Source organism: Prosopis cineraria, unplaced genomic scaffold, assembly GCF_029017545.1.
Source record: "Prosopis cineraria cultivar Desert tree isolate PC_DT_omini unplaced genomic scaffold, ASM2901754v1 PC3, whole genome shotgun sequence".
In the NCBI taxonomy this organism is placed as follows: Eukaryota; Viridiplantae; Streptophyta; class Magnoliopsida; order Fabales; family Fabaceae; genus Prosopis; species Prosopis cineraria.
Window position 1 is genome coordinate 27308049 of NW_026555334.1, and position 24631 is coordinate 27332679.

The 24631-nt window shown below is 34.4% G+C and overlaps 1 protein-coding gene and 1 pseudogene across 2 annotated transcripts; one reads left to right on the plus strand and one right to left on the minus strand.

Annotated features, from left to right (window-relative positions):
- Positions 1–230: 230 nt before the first annotated feature.
- Positions 231–10396, plus strand: LOC129307358 (phytochrome E-like; annotated as a pseudogene).
- A 690-nt stretch (positions 10397–11086) lies between these two features.
- Positions 11087–20045, minus strand: LOC129304847 (protein MEI2-like 5). 2 transcript variants are annotated; one of them, XM_054944672.1, is made up of 13 exons: positions 19821–20045; positions 18163–18205; positions 17934–18077; positions 17369–17844; positions 16207–16365; positions 16006–16122; positions 15764–15915; positions 14807–14898; positions 13720–14671; positions 13556–13640; positions 12514–12582; positions 12058–12237; positions 11087–11699 (listed from the first exon to the last, which is right to left on the minus strand). In XM_054944672.1, the coding sequence occupies exons 2-13, from the start codon at positions 18191–18193 to the stop codon at positions 11571–11573; spliced, it is 2586 nt and encodes an 861-aa protein (XP_054800647.1). In that variant the 5' UTR covers positions 18194–18205; positions 19821–20045; the 3' UTR covers positions 11087–11570. The 2 variants fall into 2 exon arrangements, with proteins under 2 accessions (XP_054800647.1, XP_054800645.1); XM_054944670.1 differs by having other exon boundaries at positions 19689–20045.
- Positions 20046–24631: the final 4586 nt, after the last annotated feature.

Below are 24631 nucleotides of genomic sequence, written 5' to 3' on the forward strand. Positions count from 1 at the left end.
GATTCGTAATGCAGGATTAAGGTAAAGTAATTAACGAGTTCTAAAACGATTTTAAGGTGGAGATACCATCATAGCAGCAAAATGACGAAGGTGTGGGCAAAACACGACGAGAATCAGGCACCAGAATACACAAGCAGGTGTAATATAGATGGTGGGTCATAAAGATCCAGATGCTTCAATTCGTTTTTGGGGACAAACCAGAAGGGTAGATGAGCTTCTAAAGATCTGCTACGAGCAACATGAAGACCATCACCAACACCGCCAACAGAGACAAATCGATTGCTCAGTACCGTGCCGATGCTGAGATTTTCACCGAGTTTGGGCGTTCTAGCGTGTCTGGCAAATCATTCGACTACTCGAGGCCGATACTTTACCCTCCAAAATGGGCGTCGGAAGAGAAAATGACGACTTATTTATCGAATATCCAGAGAGGGGGTCTCATTAAGCCCTTTGGCTGCATGATCGTAATTGAAGAAGCCACTTTCAGGATCATCAGCTATAGCGAGAATTGCTTTGAATTGTTGGGTTTAGAGAGACGTTTTGATTCGAAACAACTGATGGGTCTGATTGGAGTTGACGTTAGAACCCTGTTCACTCCTTCTTCTGGGGCTTCCTTTGTTTAAGCTGCCGCGTCAGAGGAAATATCGCTTTTGAACCCGACTTGGGTCTATTCAAGGACGACTCAGAAGCCATTCTATGCAATATTGCATAGGATTGATGTGGGCATTGTGATTGATTTAGAACCTGCACTGTCCAATGATCATGCTCTGTCACTGGCTGGGGCAGTACAGTCTCAAAAACTTGCAGTTCGGGCAATTTCAAGGCTGCAATCTCTTCCTAGGGGAGATATTTGTGTGTTGTGTGATACGGTTGTTGAAGAAGTCCAGAAGCCTACTGGATATGGCAGGGTTATGGTTTATAAGTTCCACGAGGATGTATCACGGTGAAGTTGTATCAGAAATCAGGAGGTCAGACTTAGAGCCCTATTTGGGTTTACATTATCCTGCCACGGATATCCCTCAAGCTTCTCGCTTCTTGTTTAAGCAAAACCGTGTCAGGATGATATGTGATTGCCATGCAAATCCTGTTAAGGTCATACAGAATCAGCAATTAAGGCAGCCCATTTGCCTGGTCAATTCAACCCTCCGGTCACCACATGAATGCCATGCACAATACATGGCTAATATGGGCTCTATTGCTTCTTTGGTGATAGCAGTTATAGTCAATGGAAATAATACAACAAAACTTTGGGGTTTATTAGTTTGCCATCACACTTCACCACGTCACGTGCCTTTTCCTCTTCGCTATGCCTGTGAGTTTCTCATGCAGGCTTTTGGACTGCAGCTTTACATGGAGATGCTAAGAGCATCACAAATGGCAGAGAAGAGGAATGCTTAGAACGCAGACTTTGTTATGTGATATGCTTCTTCGCGATGCCCCATTGGTTATTGTTACTCAGTCTCCTAGTATCAAGGATCTCGTGAAGTGCGACGGGGAAGCATTTTATTATGGTGGAGATTGTTGGCTATTAGGCACTACCCCAACCGAGTCACAGTTAAAAGATATTGCAGAATGGCTACTCAGTGACCATGGGGATTCGACAGGTTTGAGCACCGATAGTTTAGCCGAAGCTGGTTATCCAGGAGCTGCTTTACTGGGGAATGCCGTTTGTGGCATGGCAACAGCAAGGATAAATATGAGAGATTTTTTGTTCTGGTTCAGATCTCATGCTGCTAAGGAAGTTCAATGGGGAGGAGCCAAGTACCATCCAGAGGATAAAGATGATGAAGGAAAAATGGACCCAAGATCGTCATTTAAAGATTTCCTTGAAGAAAGCAAAAGCAAAAGCTTGCCTTGGGAAGTGTTAGAAATCAATGCTATTCACTCATTGCATCTTAAAATTCGAGAACCCTTCCAAAACACACGGAACTTTTGTCCTAAGATATTTAGTTATGCTCAGCTTAGTGATACTGCAATGGCTGGGATGGACGAACTCGGTTCAGTGGCATTTGAGATGGTTAGATTAATTGAGACAGCAACTGTTCCAGTTTTTGGAGACGATTCAGCTGGTCTAATCAATGGATGGAATGCGAAAATTTCAGACTTGACGGGTCTGCAGGCCAGTCAAGCTATGGGGAAATCCCTAGTCAATGAAATAGTCCATATTGACTCACTTGAAACTGTTGAAAATATTTTAAGCAGAGCCTTAAGGTAAATCTGTTCTAAGAAAAAGGTTCCAAAGTGATCTCATGTGGAGTTTTGATATTGGCATGTAACTCAGATATCATGGCATTCAAGAGTCATTGCTGTAACTAAATTATTCTATAGTTTAAAAGTCGCTCTGGGGGCAATCCTTAGAAATATGATTCCCCCTTGATTTCGTGAGATATTCAATTCATAAAACTCAAAAGTTACCCTTTCCATTTGTCGTGGTTGCCAAAAGTGATTTCGCTGCTCTATCATAGATAATTTCATGTACCTTGATGGGCTAAACTCTCTTGATATCTCTATGATTTATTCCTGTTTGCCTATTCTTAACTCACCAAGCTTCTTTAAATAATTCTAGTTTTGATTGGTTGACTTTTCTTTATTTGCATTCCTGCATATAATAGAATTAAAGACAAGCATTAGGCAACGCTTCTGCTGGCTTTGCCAGTGCTTACGCTTGATTGATATTCTGAATCTGTGAGACTGAACATCTCTTTGGTTCATGTATGTTGTGGAAGTTACTGGTGTTAAATTATTATTATGACTCATGAAAGATCTGCAAAAATGTTACTGATGACTTGGATTCTGACTTTCCCGCTAATTTTTATTTCTTTTCATTCAGTATTCTCTAGTTTTATTTTGGCCTACAAAGTCCTTGGTTTTATTATTTTGTCATTTCTCTCTGAAAAGTTTCCGAAGTATAGTCATTGATTTAGCAATGTATTCTTGAGGTGAGGAGGACAAAAATGTTGAGTTGAAATTAAAGCATTTTGAGCTTCAACAACAAAAGTCTGTTATATATATAATAGCTAATGCTTGCACAAGTAGGGATAGCAGAAATGCTGTTGTTGGGGTATGCATTGTGGGTCAAGATATCACTTGTGAAAAAGTTTTCCAAAACAAACTTATCAAATTGAAAAGCGATTACAAGGCTATCATACAGAGTCTAAATCCATTGATTCCACCTATATTTGCTTCTGATGAGAATGCCTGCTGCTCTGAATGGAATGCAGCCATGGAAAGGTTAACTGGTTGGAAGGGAGATGAAGTTATAGGAAAAATGCTCCCAGGGGAAATCTTTGGGGGTTTATGTCAACTGAAAGGTCTTAATACATTGGCCAACTTTATGATTTCATTGTATAGAGGAATCAGTGGCCAAAATTCTGAGAAATTCTCTTTTGGATTTTTTAATAGACAAGGAGAATTTGTGGAGGTTTTCTTAACAGAAAACAAGAGGAATGATGCATGTGGGAACATGATTGGCAGTTTTTGCTTCTTGCAAATTTTGTGCATGTTTGGATTAACCCTCAACCTTAGTTAGAATCAGCCCAATTGAGGTTAGGACAAAAAAAGCCCATTTTGTGTTGTTTGGATTAAGAAGAAATCTCAACCTCAGTTAGCCATAAACGAGCATTTTTTGGAAGCCCACTCTCCTGGCTTTTGCATCAGCGTTCACATTGTAAACTGTTGGAATCATTAATGATGTTTTAAAATTTGTATGCTTTCTCTCTTCTCTTAGCATCAATCTGCGAGGCCATGAGGCTATTTGATTATTTTTTTTATCTTGCTTTCTTCCTCCCGTGACCTCCTGAGCAACACCTCCAGCTTTGCTTCGCTTCACCTCCCAAGCTCTTACACATCCAGCACTTAACCTCGGTCGATCTCTACCTTAGTTGAAGCTCCAAGATCTCCATGTTGAAACACCAAAATCTGAGGTTACAGTCATGGTTTCTCCTTGCTTAGAAGTGGTTTCTCCACGTTACAGTTGCCTCTCGATCTCCACCTTCTCCACCAGATTTAAGGTTGCCGTCACCGAATCTACTCCCCATCGACTGTCCTTGGCAAGTAAGGTTCTTCCTTTCATCTCATTCCTTACCTTCATTGTTGCTATGCTCTGAGTTTGTTTTCTTCCTCCTCATCGTTTGATTTTGCTCTGCCTGCATCGTCTTATGCTCTGCCATCCTCACTCTGCTTCTTTTTCTTTTTTAATGAATTGTGAGCAGCTTTTGTTTTTTGCTTTGGATTCTAAAGTCTGAACTATCTGCTTTGCTTTCATTTTTTACATTTGCCTTTCGTTTTTCATCTTATGCTTTGCTTCTTATTTGTGTTGATTCTGTTATTGGTTGCATGAGAGACGAGTTAGGTCAAGTCCTGTACTTGAGGATACACTTCTTTCTCGCTTGTGTCTGCAAAATCATCTACCATTTTCCTTAAACATGTGCGAACTCTTATGTTTAAGGAAGCCAAAGCATTAGGTCGATCTTTGGCCTTGATAGCATCATATTCCTTCAAGGTGACAACACGAAAATGAGGATGAGAGTGAAAAGGAGAGAAAGGAGTTTCAGGTAAGGGCCTATGGAAAAATCCAAAGGAATATCAATGAGCACTCCTGCTCACTGTGATGCAATGCAGCACCGAAGTGAACTTCCCATTTGACAGTATCTCAAGGATGTAACTGACATGCACCACAAATGCATCTGGATTCGGGCGCACCGGAACCCACCCGATTCATTCTTTGAAGATCTGGAGCCCACCAGTTTGGTCCTGGGTCAGGACTTGGCTTCGGGTTTGGTGGAGAACTGTGATGATGGTGTGTCTTTGTGTTGCGCGAGACCTATGGCTTGATCTGGATCTAGACAACTTGGATATGAGTTCATTTGAAGCATTTGGTTATCACTTTTCACCCATTTCTTCTCTTTATCACACACCCCCAATAAATTCAGCATCATGCCTATTCCCTCTACTACATTCTTCAACTGCTTTTGAATTTCTTCCATTTTTTCACTGCACCAACAATATGTACATTACATTTGTACGAACTCTGCTTCTGTTATAATATTTGTTATATCACATTTTGGAAATGGAGAATCTAAAGCCAAAGCTAGACATTGGAAATGGAGAGATAGTGAAGGCTTGACTAGTTATAATCAATTTTATTGTTATAATATTTGTTATATCACATTTTGGAAAAGTCTTGTCCTAATCATTTTTTTTTTGTTACAAGGGAGGAAAAAGTCTTATCCTTATCTATTTATAGCAAAATGTGGAAAAAAGAAAAAGGAATAGAAAAGATCCTGATATGTTTGCACTATGAAGTAACTTTAGTGCTGATTTCCCAACTTCGCTTATGTTATTGTGTGTTCTTTCTTTTTATAACCTTTTCCTCTCTTAATAGAATCTGGGCATATAACAATTCCTTAATTTCATTTAGTTTTATTGTGGCTCTAGGATATGATGGTAAATTGATATATATATATATATATATATATGTAAAGATATTTATTAATTTTGCATGTTTGTGATGGCCGGCTAGTCTATAGAACAATGAATAGTGACAAAGGAAAAGCTGTGTGGAATTCAGCCTTGACAGAGATTTTCATTAAGGAATGCTTGGAGCAAATGTATAGGAAACAAAAGAAAGGAACTGCTTTTAACAAAAATGGGTGGCAAGCAATAATTGAGAGGTTTGAGGCAAAAACAGCAAAAAGGTATGAGTGAAAGCAACTGAAAAATAAATTGGACAGCATGAAGAAAGAATGGAACATATGGTACAAATTATTTTCTAGTGAAACCGGCTTAGGATGGAACAGTGTCAAGAATATTGTTGATGCTTCGGATGGGTGGTGGGAGCGAAAAATCTTGGTATGGATAAGTTATTAAGTATTTTTTAGATTAGAATTTAATTTGAGAATCTTAATTGTTGGCTACTTGAATGCTTGCAAGAAAATTCCCTTTATAAAAAATTTAGACATAAAGGGTTGAGATTTGCAAGGAAATTAACCTTGATATTCAGGGATGTCTTAGCAACAGGGGAGACACTATTTGTACCGTCTACTACCCAAACCCAAATAAAGGAGGATGATGATGATGAGGATGTGTACCTTCCCACCATTGACCTTCAAGAAGGATTCAGTGATAATAAAGAGGAGCTAAATTTATCTGACACTGCAGCACCTACGGGGGTCATTGATGAGTTGTTAGGCCTAAATGTCACCACAAATATCAATGGAACTAGTGGTGATGGAAGTCAAGGCAAGAGAAAGAGGGTTGAGGGAGTTGGTGGGAGGAAAAAGCAAAAAGTCCCTGCTTAATGAAAATAGCAGATGTGATGAGTGAAATAGCTAAAGATAATAGAGCTAGAACAGAGACAGTGAACAAGATTTTGGCAAATGACATAGGAGTTTCCAAGGTGGTGGCTCACCTAAATGGACTTCTAGAAGTTTTCGGTGATAAAGATTTGCATTACAGATGTGTCAATCTTGTTCTGTACAAGCCTATACGAGATACTTGTTTGCAACTTAAAGATCATCCCAATCACTTGATCAATTGGTTAAAGCACCAAGTCTACCATTTACCAGATTTTATTTCAAAGAATATATCTAGATGAACTTTTATATAGACTTATGATGACTTGACTTGTCTTTGACTTGTAGTAATTGCTTTATTTTGACTTGTAGTTTGCTATGCTTACAATGACTTGGTTTGTAGTGAATATTTAACTCTTATCTAATGCTTATCTTATGCTTTATTTTTATGTTGTTGAATGATATTTATATACTATGTATTTTATATTATATACAAATGATATTTACATACTATTTTACCTTAAATTGAAAAATCATGGAAGATTCCAATGAATATATGTTAGGTTAGAATGAAAGTTGGGATGTAGATGTGGCTCATCAACTACTTCCCTTATTACAACAAGATATAACTAAGCAAGAAGAAATATGTCAATTAGTTAGTGAATATGTGATGCCATATGTGTGTAAAGAGCCACGGAGAACTAGTAGGCAAATAGGGCAAATATGGGTTAATAAGATTTTGCAAGGTCATCCTAATCGTTGTTATGAAATGTTTCGAATGAAAAAACATTTGTTTAGGTAACTATGCACAACACTAGTTGATTTTGGTCTAAAGAAATCTAAAAAAATGAGAGTTAAAGAAATGGTTGGAATGTTTTTAAATACAGTTGGGCATAGAGTTGGTAATAGGATGATACAGGAATGGTTTCAACATTCAGGGAAAACTGTCCATGGAAATTTTCATAAAGTATTAGCTGCTTGCCTTGACCTTTCCAAGGAAAACATAAAGCCATTTGATCCTTTGTTTCAACGATATCATTCGAAAATTCAAAATGATCTACGTTATTGGGCATTCTTTAAGGATGCTATAGGAGCAATTGATGGCACTCATGTGCCATGCGTGGTTAGTGCTGCTGATCAAATCAAATTTATTGAAAGAAAGGCATATGCAACATAAAATGTCATGGCTATATGTGATTGGGACATGTGTTTTACTTTTGTCATTGTAGGATGGGAAGGTACAGCTCATGATGCTCGAGTGTTTGATAATACCTTATCAACTCCTTCAATGCATTTTCTGCATCCACCTCCAAGTATATTTTATTAAAGTTATTATAATTATTATTGTACTGATTTAATGTTGGTAAGATTTACAACACTTCCTTTTATTTAATAGGTGAATATTATTTAGTTGATTTTGGTTATCTAACATTAAATGAGTATCTTGGTCCATATCGTTGCAAACGTTATCACCTTCTAGACTTCAAGTGAGTTGCAGGATTTGCAAATAATAATGAGGTCTTCAATTATTATCATTCAAGTTTGAGATACACTATAAAAAGAACTTTTGGAGTGTAGAAGAATAGGTTTGCAATTATACAAACATGCCCAAATTTAAAAATAAAAAAAAAGTTCAAATTGTTTGTGCAACAATGGTAATGCATAACTTTATTAGGAAAAATTCAATTACTAATGAGCAATTCATACAAGTTGAAGATGAAAGTGTAGATGTCCATGAAAAGATATCGATATTGGTGAGGCATCCTCATCAAATCTATTCGGATCATCACGACAGATGCAACGTGTTCGTAATATAATTAGAGATCAATTTGTACATCATATCACTTGAATATTAATTTATTTTTTGTGATTGAATATTTAAGATATTTTACTTATTAGTTGTGATTTAAATTTTTTACTTATTAGTTGGTCAAAAAATATAAACATCCTTATTTAAGATTTAATATTTAAGGTAAAAAAATTCATACTTATTTTTGTCATTAAACATCTCAACTGACTTTTGAATCAAATCATCTAAATAAATTTCAGTTTATCTAACTAACTTTAAAAAAAATATATCCAAATATAAATTATATTACATTAACTAACTTTTTATCTAACCTCAATCATACATTTTTTAATCTAAACACACCCTCGTATCCACAGTTGGAAGGACAAAAGTCAGAGGGTAATGCGAGCTTTTCTAAATTTAAGGAGCTGGCTTATATGCGTCAAGAGATGAAAAATCCTTTAAATGGTATGCGCTTCACACACCAACTCTTGGAGAATACAGCTGTCTCAGAAAATCAAAAACAATTTCTTGTTACTTGCAATGCATGTGAGAGACAGATCATGTCCATTATTGAGAACACAGATTTAGGAAGCATTGACAAGGGGTAAGTGGTCTTGCTCTCCGAAAGGCACGAGTTCTCTGAGATTATTATTTTGTTTGCTCAAAAAAAATCTGTTTGTTCACTTCTTAGCGTAGGCGTTTGGAATACCATTAGTTATCAATGCTCTGTGTTCTTACTACATATATGCTTAATTTTGTACATACAAATTAACTAGTGTTCCTAAGTTCACATCTAATTCTATTGATAGCAGCACCACGAAGCTAAACGATGAAGAATTTCTTCTGGGAAATATATTAGAGGCTATTGTCAGCCAAGTCATGATCTTGATAAGAGGGGAAAACTTGCAGCTATTTCATGAAATTCCTGATGATATCAAGCCACTTACTCTATACGGTGATCAAATTAGGCTTCAAGTGGTCCTGTCTGACATTTTGCTTAATGTGGCGAGCCATACACCATCTCCTAATGGCTGGATAGAAATCAAGATTTCACCTGGTTCAAAGATAATGCAAGATGGTGACGGGTTTATCCATCTGCAGCTCAGGTACAGAGACTAAGAATTTTATGTCTTTTGATCACAAACAGATGGTTAATTTGTTGGCTGCCACTTTTTCTCCTTAGCCCCTATAATGATTTGTTTACAATATGATAATGTACTATATGAGATTCGAATATTTGATTGTCCCTTTTCTTTGGCGAGTAAAATTTATATATAATTACTTATTTTATGCTTTCGCTTGCTGCCTGCATGTCTTATCAATTATGGATTTATTTTTTGACGTTTAACCTTCTTGACAAGTGAAGTCCAACTCCAAAATCTGTATCAACCTTCTATTAGTGGATATGAATTTCTACATTTAAGTTTCCCGGACAATATCCAGTCCATGTTCACGCGCTCCTTCAATTTAAATTGCATATCCACTGTACTTCGCCATGGAAATTTAAATTTAGTCAAAGCTGCAGATAACTAAATCTAGGGTAACAGAAATGAACGAGTCATATTGCTACGTACTGGTTTTTTTTTTTTTTTTTTCCTTTTTTCTGTTCTAACAGTTAATAGTAGTCATCATTGCAAATTTTAATTTTTGCTGAATTTCATTCAACTTTAGGGTATCTAGAAAGCAGATAATACGGACGAAACCTTCCAAAATCCATGCAAGCAAGCTTGTTACTTGTACATATACATATACGTCACATCTAATTACTATGGTGGTTTCTTTAAAGGAAAGCATCAAATAGCAGTTGATTTATATGGAGTTGTATACTGACCCTCTCATTTTACCATCTTGACGGTCTAGAATGACACATGCAGGTCAAGGTCTTCCTTCTGCTGTTCTTCGGGAATGAAGCAGAGGATCAATGGACTACACAGGAAGGTCTAGGGCTACGTATGTCCCGGAAAATCCTCAGTAGGATGAATGGTCGTTTTCACTATGTAAGAGAACATAACAAGTGCTACTTCCTTATTGATCTTAAATTTAGAGCCAGAAAATGAAGGAAAACGAATTTGCTAGAAGAGACAAGCGTGTTAAAGGTTAGCGCCAATTTCTTTACTGGGTTCTATCCATCTCTATCACATGGTTCAAGAAAAAGGCATAGCTGTGGAGGCAATCAGCGAATATGCCTTTCTTCTGTGGCTCGGGCATAATACGTGTGTAGCGGGTTGTTATCCCACACCCAGGGGGTAAAAGATGCCCTATACTTGTTTTTGAAATATAAGTTTTCTAATGTTACTTTCTATTTAAATAAGTCGTAATAACCTCTTTACCAAGAAAATAAGAAAAATATGCTGCATTACCCATCTGAGTTGGTTTCATCTTCTAGGTTTGATTCAAGTTCGAACTTTTTAGTGAAAATCAAGAGGGATTCTTTATAACTATGGATCATTTCAGTTCAAAACTGGGGAAATTTTTCCCCCCTTTTTTTTTCTCCTTTTTGCGACAATGAGGGGGGATGGGGTTTGTTCAACAAATTAAGCTTCTGCTTTAATATTGGCAATGATGTCGACTCTCACGATTTATTGTTCACTTATCAGCACTGGACAGGGAGTAGGCATAACAAAACGAACCAGTACAATAATTAGAACGTTGTAGCAAGCCTGTACTAAAAATCATTCTTAAATATCAAAAAAATAAAAGAAAACGTCAATGTCAATGTACAGGACTAAACTTATAACATGATCGGGTTACTAAAGGATCTTTGGGGTTCATTCTAATTCAATCCGAGTCATGAACAGGAAATGTGGAATTTTAAATTTTGTAGATCCCTATCGCACATCACTGAGAAGACTAATAAACTATTTGAGTATCTTTTAAAAGTACATTCAAACCATGGTGTTAAAAAAAAAAAAACATTCAAACCGCATATGAAATATGCTAATGTCAAATAAACTAAAATCCAATCGAGCACTAACAGTATCAAAACAGAGTAGCAAAAGTCTTGGGAACTAATTAGCATAGATCTATTCTTTGAATGCCTTAAATAGTAATATCCGATACGCACTCCACAATTTAATTTCAAGAGTGCCAATACATTAAAGAACGAAGTCTGTTTATCTCCCTCTATACAATTTGTACCCCCAAAGTCAACTTGCCAACTCTCAAGATATCAACCCCTAACTAATATGAACATCTTCATAATATATCCAATGACAAACCCACCAATCACAAAAATCAGCAAAAATGGAGAAACACCTTCCGCAAAGGAAATTCAGTTCACTCAGCTCTTAAGCTAATGCCACCCTCCTTTTAGTATTATATCAGACCTGCTATATGTGCAGCAAATTCTAGCAAAATACTTCGGAGAATAACTACAATATATAATCTACACGTTCCTGTTATTCCTTCCTAAATACACATATATGCAAAAAATTGCTAACAGCCACCAAAAGTTGGGCTTCAGCAACTATGCATCTAGCATAAAGTTAAGTTGTCTCCAAGTTCACAGGAGGCTTATCCTGGTGGGGGCTTCCAGGAGAGTCATTCAAATGTGAATCAGTTGACCTGAAGAGCTGGATGTTGAGATTGTTGGAGGGAAGATGTTCTTGTACGATCTACAGGAGTTTAAAGCCATTGCAGTTAGGCCATTATGAAGACGTTGATTAACTTATTTAGTTGCCAAGCTGCTATTACTTCAGTAGACAGAATAAGTTGATCAAAAGAGGGGAAAAGATAAAACTATAACCATTTTAAGGTACAGAAAGCCATTGCAGTTAGGCCATTATGAAGACATTGATTAACTTATTTAGTTGCCAAGCTGCTATTACTTCAGTAGACAGAATAAGTTGATCAAAAGAGGGGAAAAGATAAAACTATAACCATTTTAAGGTACAGAGAAAATAAAGAAAACACAAATTATGTTCTTTTAATGATTTCCCCGTACATATCATTAATAAATGCTAATAATATTACCTGATCCCCAGCTTCAGGACCCTCAGAGTGGAAGAGAATAGGGCGGCACCGCTTGTCTTCATTCATCAAACTTGAATTCTGAAAGTGGCTCACAAGGGCAGCCTTTCCTTGGATTCGAGCGTATGCCAAAGAAGCAACTTTCTCGCTATTAAACTTCTCCCACTTCTTTCCATTGAATGTCTACAAAATCAGGCGCAAAGTGAACCTTCTACTGTTTTCCCACATACAACTACATAGTTAAAGATGAAGCATCTCTTTCCTAATAGTTCATTTTTCTTTTTCTTTTTTTTTATCTTATTTTTTCCTATTTTAAATAAATGCAAGGAATACATTACCACTATATTAAAATTTATGAGATGTTCAGATGAAATTGGAAAAGTAGAGTCAACAATACAACTTTAACTCGGGACAATGAAATAGAATTGTGCAAAAAAGCTTCTATGATATTTCTTATACCTCAGAGAATGGAATGATAAGAGAGGGTGATAGCATGTTGATAAATGCATAGCCCACATTACACTTATTCTGCATCCACAGCACAAATATATATAAGCTTCGCTAGATTAAAAGAAACTGGAGACCAGAATAGCTAGATGAGCAATATATATGGCTAGTAACGATGAGACCTTGTATAATTTTCACTTCTCCGGAAACTTAAAATGTGAGAATTATTTATAATCTTTGCTTCGTTGTAGGCAACCCTTGCTCCGCTTTGTGTTTCCACTTCTCCCATTAAAAGGATCAGGAGTTGAATTCTGTTTATTCTGGCTCTTTTATCAGATTTTTATTCAAGTCTGAATGGGCATTGGTTTTCTTTCTCTCAATCTTTTTGCAAGTCCAAGGCGCCCTCCAATTGTTTGGAGTGCTATACTTAATAGAATATTACAAAACATCTGCTTCAAGTTTAAAACCCAATGTGCCTATTTCTCCATATTCTTGTGTAACGTATTTTTGGGATTCTACAATAAATAACAAATTGTTTTACACAGTGAGATAGCTTGGCAATGTTGGACATGTTGCTTGGAAATTTTCAGAAGGATTTGGTGTATCCACCTAATCAGAGCAGGTTTTTTTCGACCATCAAATAAACTGGGCTTCCCTTGAAGAAAGAGCAGAAAGCACTTTGGCCATGCGCTAAGCTAGCTGTTTTGTGGAGTCTTTGGTTAGCACGCAACAAGTGACCAATCAAAAGTTTTCCCCTATACGTCTGATTTGGGAGACAATCATTGTCTTCTGGCCTCTATCAATTTCAGCCAATGTATAAAGGACTGAGGGAAATCGGAAAGCTCTTTTTTGCTAATGAATCTGTAATTTTTTTCCCCCTTTCTGGGATTTCCCTAGCGGATTCGCAAAGAGACTGGAAAGCTATGTTTACTAATGAATCCATAATTTCTTCATCTAAGGAGGAGGACTTCTTGTCCTCTTTTCTACCAATAGTCTCATCAATACATTTTTCTTTCTTAGACACATGGCTTATAAAAAAAAACCCAGTACATACCTTAAAATCAATAGGCAGATAAAGGAAATCATAGGTGCCCCTGTGATTTTCGTCAATGGCAGCTAGTAACATTTTTGAAGTGTACCTGCAAAATATCAACAATACATCAATCATCCACGCATCCAATAGAAAGATTTCAACAAATAGCCTAAAACGATTCATACTTATTTGGGATATTCTTTATCATTAAAGTAGTCCTTGCATCTTCACCACTTTTTATCTTATCCAAGTCGAGCAAAAATTGCTTCTTGCTATCAACTTGGTTACCATTGTTCTCTAGCCGTCTACTCCTCCCACGATCAGTCAAACCGTCCAAGGCAGTGGGTGGAAGCCCTGAGTAAGGACCATTACCCAGAAACACAGGGCTAAGCCTCGGAGAGGATCTCATTCTAAAGTTTGATTGCACATTTTCAGACATATTCCTTGCTATAGTAATGCCAGCATTAACAGATCCACCCATGTTAACCATGTAGTTTCCATCACTGTGTCCCATATTTATGCCTCCATAACCAACATGATTCATAAATGAGGTTTCAGGTGATTCAGGAAGAAAACCAAAGCGTCTCTCAAATGGAACACCTGATGGAGCAGAGCCTACATGATGGTGAAGATGATGCTGGGACGATCCAACAAAGGAACCATTCTGACCAGAGTATGGGAAGCCGTGACTCTTTCCATTCGATGTGAATGGGGGCCCTACAGATGGTCTAGGCCAAGGTGAAGGTTTGGTGTGCTCAGAGTATAAGCTCGAATTACCCCAAAGAAACTGAGGCCCAGACAAGGTTTCCACAGAAGATCCATTTGAACTTGATGGGCCAAAAGGGGACAAAGCTCCATGATATTGGCTGAATGATGGCTCTGGAAGTGAGTGAGATTGAAATGTGGCTCCATGTGATGAATTGGTACTATTAAACATGTGATCTCCATGACTACTCCTTCCTAGGTCCTTGCCAATGGCTGCACCCTTTATAGAGTTAGATCCTTGCGGTTGCAAGATTGAAGCTAATCCTGGCAAATGGCTGCCAGTTGTTGGGCTCATGATCCTAGAACCAGGAGAATTACTGATAGATTGCATTGGCTTAAGTTCAATGGAGCTGTTAAACTGCAACCAGTTACCTGTTATAATTGCATTATTAACTTCATTCCATAATAGAGATCACAATTGCAGAGGGAACACAATGATGGTGGAGAAAATTCAATGCAATAAAAACAAAATGACACAATAGATTTTTAGCATCTCGAGGGACCTACCTGGTGGAGAGTTGGCTACAGGTGAACCCACTTGATGTCGGAAATTTCGAGATTCATCTTGATCAAGATCTTGATTTAGTTGGAGCATCAAACTAGAAGATACAAGTTATTATCAATTGATATTTAAACATCAATCATCAATCTAGTAGCTATGAAGCAACAAATTAAGGAATGCAAATACACTGAAATTACACAGGCATAATTGGTGATGATAACAAGGCCAAGAAAAGCAGTCATGAACGTTCCCATGCCCAACCCACCAGAGAGATGCCTTTTGATTTCCCACTTTCAACCCCCACATAAACCATGCATTCAACTTTGGCATTGATATATCCCAAACCCATAATCAATCAACCAGATTTGAAGACCAGGTTATCTAACCCCTAGCCAGGGCCTAATTAGTTCTAATCATGTCAGATCCCAACCAAGTAATTGCAACTTGAAGACTTTTTTTAAAAAAAGAAAGAAAAGAAACTACATAATAGCTCTAGCCTCTATAGTAGGATCAAGGCAATCCCCAGTTACTCTCTAGTTGAGCCTGTTCCTAGCCTTTGACCAACAAGCCTGGACCATTATATGTTTGTTTAACCAATGTGATACGGCTTTCTAAATAGGGCGTCATTTTGCCATCCTTGTCAGAGGAAAAATAAAGTTTGATAACCAAATACATGATAAAACCAATAATACACACAGATGGCAAGTAAAAATTTTAATAATAATAAGTAATTACAGATATCATATGATAGCAGTTTCAGAAGAGTATTCAGCTGTCTCACTGTTATTAAGCCACTCAATTCAACAGGCCTCAATCACTTTTTGCATTAACCCACAAATCACAGGAGAGAAAATTAGCAATCAATGCATCAAGTGATTGCAATGCTGAGAGAAAGCAGATAACAAGGAAATAAGTTATGAAAAATAAAATTAAATCAGAAGTCACTTTAGAAGTATACGCACTTTCGACGAGCTCCACCCGGACGACTAGGTTCCAGCTTTATGCGTTTACCTGCTATATCACTCCTGTTCAATGATTTAAGTGCTGCTTCTGCAGCTCTGACATCATAAAATTCAACAAATTTATGGTGCCTCTTGTGAGGAGTTTCCCTTATCTGTAGAAATGTCAAGTTATTATCTATTAACTCCCAAGTTATAAAAAATGCAACCAGGAAGTACAACAATAGAAAGGGATTAATCATCACCTCTTTGACCTCGCCATAAGCCCCAAATATTTGTCGAAGGTCTTCATTTGAAACAGATGGATCCAAATTAAAAACCACCAAAGTTCCTTGATTTATATCCTTGTCTGATGGATTATCCTGGGATGCACCCAAAAAAATGATTCTTATGGCGATCACTTAATTAAAGGACAAAACATGAGGGCAGTAAAGTTGCTCAAAAACCTTTGGTATTGAGAAATGAATGTCAAGTTTCCTCCGCCGCAGCGGTTTATTTTGTAATGCACGCATAGCTGTTCGAGCAGCACGGATGTCATAGTAGGATATCATTACAAACCCCCGATGCTTACATGCAGTATAGAGGGTTCTAATATCACCATATTGCTAAAAAGAAAACATCTAAAACTAATTAATAATTTGTGTAGAAAATTTAAAGAATATCAAAATTAGTTAAGAGATAATTGGCATGATTTCTATGCAAGTGGAGGCCCCTCTTGCTGCAAAGGAAAAAGGTCCAAGGACAGAAATTTTGCACAGTAAACGTAGAGGATAAAAGCATCAATTAATAAGCAGTTCACATTCCATAAATCCATGCCCAAAAGTTAGACAAGATAACTAGGGTTTTAATAAATATTCTCCGCACAGTTCCCATGAGACTAAAAAGACAAAGCGTAAAAAGCAACAAGACCTATATCTATTAATCATTATACCAACATATTGGCAAAAGAGCGGATGTTAAATTTAGGCAAACAATCACTTGGTTTGATTTCCAATTCCAATCAGTGGAAAGTGCCTCCAACTAAAAGCCAATAACCACAACAAAGTATGAATTACCACACCAAATCACTTCTTTAGTTTTATAAACAGTTCATAAGCAAACAAACAATTAATATGCCCAGCTTTTCTGAACAATCCAATAACAAGGTTCCCCTCTTTGTATAGCAAGAGGGTAGGAAGAAATAAACAACTAAATAAAATATAGATATTGCACGTACACACGTGCAGGTGTACATACTTAAATATTACTTAACACCTCCCTAGTCCCTAAATATCCGCAAAAGCAATGCAAAATTACCCACACCGTTGACAATTAAAAGAAAACTGCCCATTCTTATGTGGCAAGGTAATTTTTAAAGTAACATGACCGATCCAAAGGAAGGATCTATAAAAGTGGCATTGGCAAGAGCAAACATCATTCAGTATGCATTGAGCTTGACTGTGGTTAAGTCTAAATTACAAAGATCCTTATCGCTTTATCAACAAAGATATCCATCAAATGCAATTATGAATTACAGATACGGTCAAGCCATATTCACAACATTATTCAATATTGTCACACAAAAGTTGGTATCAATGTTTACATTGAGCTCCCCAAATTTAGACTCACCTCAAAAAGGGCTCTCAATTCTGAATCCTCCACGTTACTATTAATATTTCGAACAAATAATGTTCTAGAAGGATGCTCCCCATACGGATGTTCCCCAGCAACAGTTCCAACACCGTTAGGAAAAGAAAAATGGGGCAAACCATTGCCAATTGTACTATCAGAGAAACTTAATTTTGAAATGCCCACTGTAAGACTTTCTTGTGGGTCAGTTTCCAGTTCCATACCTCCACAACTACCGAAAAGATCATAATCTTCCAAGTCCTCCAGGGAACCAGGCAAACCACTCAGGTCAAAATCATCTGTTAAGCCAGCTAAAAGCTCCTCCTCATCATCTGGAAGCATTGTTCCAAGTGTATGAATATTTGGACCTCCAAGTGATTCACTGACCTCTAAATCTTGGTGGAGCTTGTTAAAGCCAGATGAGATGTCATCCACATCCACAGACTGATACTCATTTTCAGTGTCATTCAAGTTCACTACAGATAAGCCGAAACAAGTCAATAAATTTTGTAGCAAACAGAGCACACAAATAACAACCTTTTTTAAAAAAGCATCCAATACGTACACTTTTCATGTGGCAAAACAGGTAATGAGCTAGAAAAAAGGCTAGCATCCGATGAGGCATGGTAGGCATCAGATCCAGATAAGACCTCCCAAGCGTTGCGTCCCACTTCTTTAGGAATATTTATAGATGGAATCTTGGTTGGACCTAGCAGTAATGCAAAGGATATATTTAACAAAATCTCATACTCATGTTGACAATCAAAACAAAATTAAAGACTTAGGAGAAATACCAGAAGCTGAAATGTCAAAAGACTGCTTCATTGCATTGCTCCGCTGCATCAGACACAAAATAGAGAACAAAATTTCAGTTATTTTCTCTTTCACCACAAGTGACAGTGCAAAAGATATGTCAACCATCAAATAACTTGAAAAACTGCTAATAGTGGCATTCAGGTAAGAAAACTCAACATCTACAAGACTAATGAGCTATTGGTAAAGAAAAATACTACGCACAATGACACTAGTAAAGGAAAAACCTATAATTTCATTTTTAAAATAACTAGGTTCATCAGCCTTAAATGCACAGACAGGAAAATTTAAAATATATACATCTACAGTAATAGAGATTTTAATACACACGCATTGATTTTCCATGAACAAATGAAAATCTACCATTTCCCCCATAAATGTGCATACATATACAAGTGTAAAAACTCAACTGTGACAGATGCATCTTCTGTGAAGGAAATCATTAAAAACATAAACAGGAATCTACCAGAGGCACACGGTACCGCAACAAGTGCTTATGAAAATCTAGCTTCATGCTTCAAATAACAATATGCTTCGAAAAGATATAAAACCGAGGTATTCTCTACACAGTTGTCACGAATCAACAGACAGATCCAGTAATTGATATAAAAGTTCATATACAACTTCATTCAATGGAGTCAATGTAGCGTGAACAGATGCAACTCCAAGTGAAATACTATCCTCCATAGTCCTTCCACAGTATGAAAATAAAATTGGACAAATTTCAATGGTTTTCTGATTTTCACTATTGCAATAAAATATATATGAAGATTACTTTCATGTTGGATGATAGATTGGGAAAGAGGACAGAGAGCGACCACTATCTTCCTCCATCAATAAAGCAAAGTGAATGTGTCATCAGAATATGACTGAATTCATTCCCAATACTAATTCCAAAGACCTTGCTAACCACCCCAAAAAAATCATTTTTAATTTAGATTCCTGGCAGCTGGTCTCACTGCCAAAAAAAAAAAAAGGCGATGTGGAACCTGGTCACCAATATAGTTCTGAAGTCATGACGTTTACAATAAACAGCATGAGCTCAATACACTTTAACTGGAACCCGCCCAAATTTAACAAGCGCTGGCAGTTGAGCTATTACTGTGAAATGTCTAACCATACATCCGGCTCTTAAATATGAAATTTCCGAAACTCAAACTGCCGTCCTTTTCGACATTTTTTAGAGGAAAAGATGGACAGTTAACAAAAAATAAAACAAGTAAATAACGATTTCTCGACAAGAACAAATAGGTAACCGACGTCCCAAGATCATAAATTTAAACACTTCCAGCAATTTAAGACTTCAGAGCAACATAGACTGAAAACACGTGATCATCATGACCGCAGCACTCAAACTTGCTCCCATTCCCACCCCAGAAATAGAAAGTAAATTCAGCTGCACTTGTTCACTGATCAATTTGATCAAAACCAAAAAGTGTTCAAAAGCCTCAAAATTTGGCACATGAAAGATAAAGTAAGGCCTAATCAAAAGAAAGCCCCAAATTACCTGGAAATGAGGATACAAAATCAGCAAACCCTAGAGCTTAAGAAAGAACACAGATGGAGTTGAGGGACAAAACAGCAAAGCACGATGGAAATTCAAAACCCAAAGAGATATCCAACTGAATCCAAAAAAAACCTATTCTCAACGATCAGAAAGTAGAAAGAAGTGAAGGATAGAAGGCACAGTCCCTTCTGCTTTCATGATGCAGCCCCAGCGGGAATCTTTTGTAAGAGGAAGAGCATGATGAGGAGCAAGAGCGGAGCGATGATTGGTCCTAAGGAGTGAAAAGGAACACAGAATGATTGAGAGAGAGAAAGACAAACAAGAGAGAGAAGAATAGGTGCGAATGGAGTTGGGATGAATGTGGAGGATTGAACTGTATTTAATGGTCATTTGGCGTCCAAATAATAATATAAAACTAAATTTCTCAGTTAAGATTTAGGTTAAAGATTTTCGGATGTACACGTTGTGATACTCCGAGGACTCAACCTGGCGTCAACATTCATTTCCTTGGTCACTTTGTTATTATTAATTAAGTTACATCTTTTCGGCCAAAAAAAATTAAGGTATATATTTTTCTTCAGAATTAGTAGTCATTTTTTTAATAGTCAAATTATATTTTTTTTATTTTTATTTTTAATACCAGTACTGTTTTTTTAATTACACACAAGAACTATAAAAAAATATTATTCTCAATAAAGGTTAATAAGAAATTGGTTGTTATTAAAAAAATAAATTTTTTAATAAATAATGACTTGTTATTAGTTATTATTTATTAATAATATATTTTAATAATATTTTTATGTGATTTTCCCTTTTTTTGAGTGCAAATATTCTTATTGGAAACTATCAAATCATGATCCACACTAAACATAAAATCTCTTTTAGTCAGGAATTTCAATCTTATTCATCACATATTCACATGGTGAAAAATTAGTTTTTTTTTTTTTTTTGCTAGACTTAATCTTAATAATTTATTTTTAGATAATTTATTTTAGTACTATGTCAGGTGTTCACTTTTGTTGCCAATAGGCACAATAATTTACTAGATCACATTATTTATTTTAATGTCCGTATGCCTTCTTTTAGAATTTAGTCATTTGTTATCCTTTTTTCTGTTAACATGTGTTTTTTTTCAAGCCTTTTATTGTTTTATCATTCACTTTGTTAACAATTGCCAGAACGCTGTGATCAACTTGTAGCCACGTGATATTAGAATATTTTACGTCTTGTGTTATCTGCTTTATCAACTTTTCAAGTTACACCAAATTTGCTGGCTAAAAAAATATTCAATTAAAGAAAAAATTAATCATTTAATCTAGATAATTTGATTCAATTATAACTCAATTTTTAAATTTTAATTTATTATAACTCAATTCTTATAATCTTAACTAAATTGTAATCCAGTCCCTAAATTTTATCTCTTTTAATTCAATCCTTATAATTTTAATTACTTACATATTAGTTCATATATTTTAAAAAATAAAATTATAAAGATTTAAAATATTTTAAAATTTTAATATTTATAAAGATTAAAAAGATTTAATAATGTAGAATATTAGTAATAAATGTTAACATAATTTTAATCTTGAGAAAATTAATCTTTTAATCCTTCAATTGTTAACTCACTTGTAACTCAATCCCTCACCTATGACTCACTACGACTCATTCCCTCAACTATAACTCATTACAACTCAGCCCCTTAACTTTTGATTCACTTATAACTCAATTCTTATTTTTTAATTTTAAAAAAAAACTTATCAAATAAGAGGGATAAAAAATGCTCATATATTATTTTAAAATACCCTCCTCTTGCTCATTGATGTAGGATATAAGCTAATATAAAAAAATTAACAAAAATTAAGGGACTAATTTGTAAGTGATTCAAAAGTTGAGAAATTGAATTATAGGCAAGTCATAGTTGAGAGATTAAGTCACAGCAAGTCATAATTGAGAGACTAAGATATAAATAAATTAAAAGTTGAAAAACTAAAAGATTAATTTTTCCTTTAATCTTTATAATTTTATTACTAATATTGTAAATATTAAAAGTTTAAGATATTATAATTTTAGTCTTTTAATCTTTAAATATTATAAATTTTAAAATTTTAAAATATTTATAATCTTTATAATTTTATTTTTTAAAAAATATATGAACTAATATTTAAGTGGTTAAAATTATAAAGAATGAATTGTAAGAGGTAAAGTTTAAAGATTGAGTTACAATAAGTTAAAACTATAAAAATTAAGTTAAAATTACATGGACCAAGATTAATTTTTTCTAAATTAAATTTACCTTTTAAATATAAAAATGTCTTGATCAAATTATCTATTATACATTCCCAAAAAATATTACTCTCGAGTTATTGTAATCGTATCCACGAATTAGAATATACTGATGAGCTATGTTTCTTTTTCCCCCCTTTAATTTTAACTATCATTCTGAGTTTTGGTCATTCTCTAAAAAGAATAAAACTTATTAACTTAAAGGTCTAATAAATTTTGGAGCAATTCATCTTAATTTTTACTGTTAAAAAATATCAACTTAAATGTATATAAACTCGTGAGTGTTGAAATTTTAATTTATCTATTTTGTAATCAGTGAACAACACGTATGAAATTCTACGAGAAATTTCATGACTTAATTTTAAAAATGGAAATGAGGCGATGAATCACAATTCTTCATAATAGATAAATTAAAAAAAATGGTAGAGTATTGCATCCATATAATTTTTAGATTTTTAAAATATGTAAATCATCTCATAATTCAAGGGAAACAGTGAAGCAGCAAGATTTAACTTTTAGAGCAAAAAGGAGGCCAAAAAAACTGTAGGGCATGCAAAAAAATAACTTAATAAATATTAATAATAAAAAAGAAAATAAATTTATACTTTATGAAAAAAATAGGAACTTATATTTTGTAAATCTGAAATAAAAAAAATCCTATGTTTGTGATTATTTTAAATGGTTTATGATTTTCAGGTCTTTTTTAATATAGTTTTGAATATAATCAAATTTTATGTTTGATCTAACACCATGGAAAGTATAATTTCATTAACACCATGGAAAGTATAATTTTAATGGAATTTTTTCATTTTCTAAATTTATAATTTATAATAATAATATAAATATACCTCCAATCGGAAATATAAGCATTTTTTCAACTCATATTAGTTCAAAATATAAGCAATTTAGTACATATAAAAAATTTCATTTTATTCCTTATATTTATTTACTATAAATTTTTCTCTCACTATTTATGAAATGAATTAGTAATAGGAACTAACAATGAGAGAGAGAGAGAGATATATATATATATATATATATTATTTTGAGAATGAGAATTTTATTAATATATAATTTAAAAAATTATTTATATTTTATAGTGAGAAAGAATAATATAACAATAATAGAAACCAGCAACATGAAAATTTTGGCCTAATGTTTATGCTTTTTTTGTTAAAAAAATATAAGATATTTTTTAAAAAATTAGATACTTAAAAAATATAAATTTTTTAAGTCTTTTAAAATATAATTATTATCTTTTTTTTAAGTATTCTATTGATAAATAATTTTATATTTATTATAATATATTTAATAAAAATAAATTTAAAAAAATAAAATTAATTTAAAAATAAATAATTATTTTATTGAGGTAAGATTTATAAGAGTAGTCTAAAAACAAACATGACATGACACCGGAAAACGAAATGCGGAATATTGATGCACTAAAAATATTAAATAAGAAAATCAAACGAATCCAAGTGGGCTAGCATCCCCATGATAATTATAAATATTCACAGGATGGTTTGTACTCTACACAATTTTTTTTAGATAAGGACAGAAATAAATTCTCTCGAGACAATAGTGTGTAGCATTGGGCTTCACAGTCAGATTATAAAAATGCTGTAATTTATTCAGACTAAAAGTATGAGGTTATAAAGCTAGCAGTAGGAATTTAATATTTTTGTATCATAAAATTTTCTACACTCAAAATTCATTTAAGCTTGGACCCAATGCCAATCTGAGTCCTATCATTTGGCTTTTTTTTATCAATGTGATATAAACAATAAATAAAATTATCGAAAGTATTTATCTAAATATTATACCAAAAATCATTCAAATGAAGAACAAGTTTACATTTGTGAATAACTCATTCACACAAAGAACAAATTTTTAGTAAAAAAATTTGATATTCATGGATCATTAAATAAAGAGATGAATGATCCAAAAGTCAGAATGGATGAGTTAAAAAGAGATAATGATAAAAGTGGCATGTAATGAGGTTGACTAAAATTTTGACCTTTTTGTTTCCTTACATTTTTATTTTCAATTGATGGTTCGATCAATAAGCAACCACCATATAATAAGAATAGGGAAGGGAAAACATGTAGGGAGATTCTTGCAATGATGGGTCGCAATTTTGTAGTGAATATTTTGTTTTAACATTTAAAAAAGTTGAACTCATTCACTAAGTGAATGATTTTGCTTTTCATTAAAAAAATTAAATGTTAAATTTTCTAATCACAAAATTGTTCTTTTCGTGAACAAGTTCTTCATAAATGTAAACTCTTTTTTTGTCTGAATGATTTTTTGTATAATATTTAGGTAAATACTTCCCATAATGTAACATTTAAGTAATTTTATTTACTATTTATATAGCTTTTTGATAAAAAAGCCCCCATCACTTGTACGAAGAACGAAATGAATTATATTGTTTAAAAATTATCATATTATGGAGTTGTCTTGTTAAGGGGAAAAGATATAGAGAGAATTATTATAAAGTCTCACGTAAGAAATGCAAATACAATAAAGTCTTGTAAAATTTTAACATATCCTGTAAGTCCCAAGTCCCTTAAATGTAATTATGATTTAATACTCAATTATCAAAATACCCTTATATCGATCTCTCTTCTTGCTTGGCTTCCTCCAAAACTTCACTATTG

What these genes read in the sequence shown, in the direction of transcription:
- LOC129304847 (XM_054944672.1), bottom strand. Translation starts at nt 18,193, where the DNA reads ATGAAGCAGTCTTTTGACATTTCAGCTTCTG. An exon ending in TTATCATTCCATTCTCTGAG is followed by an intron (nt 12,238 to 12,513) that starts GTATAAGAAATA and finishes CTGATTTTGTAG; the next exon opens with ACATTCAATGGAAAGAAGTG. An exon ending in GTCCTGAAGCTGGGGATCAG is followed by an intron (nt 11,700 to 12,057) that starts GTAATATTATTA and finishes AAACTCCTGTAG; the next exon opens with ATCGTACAAGAACATCTTCC.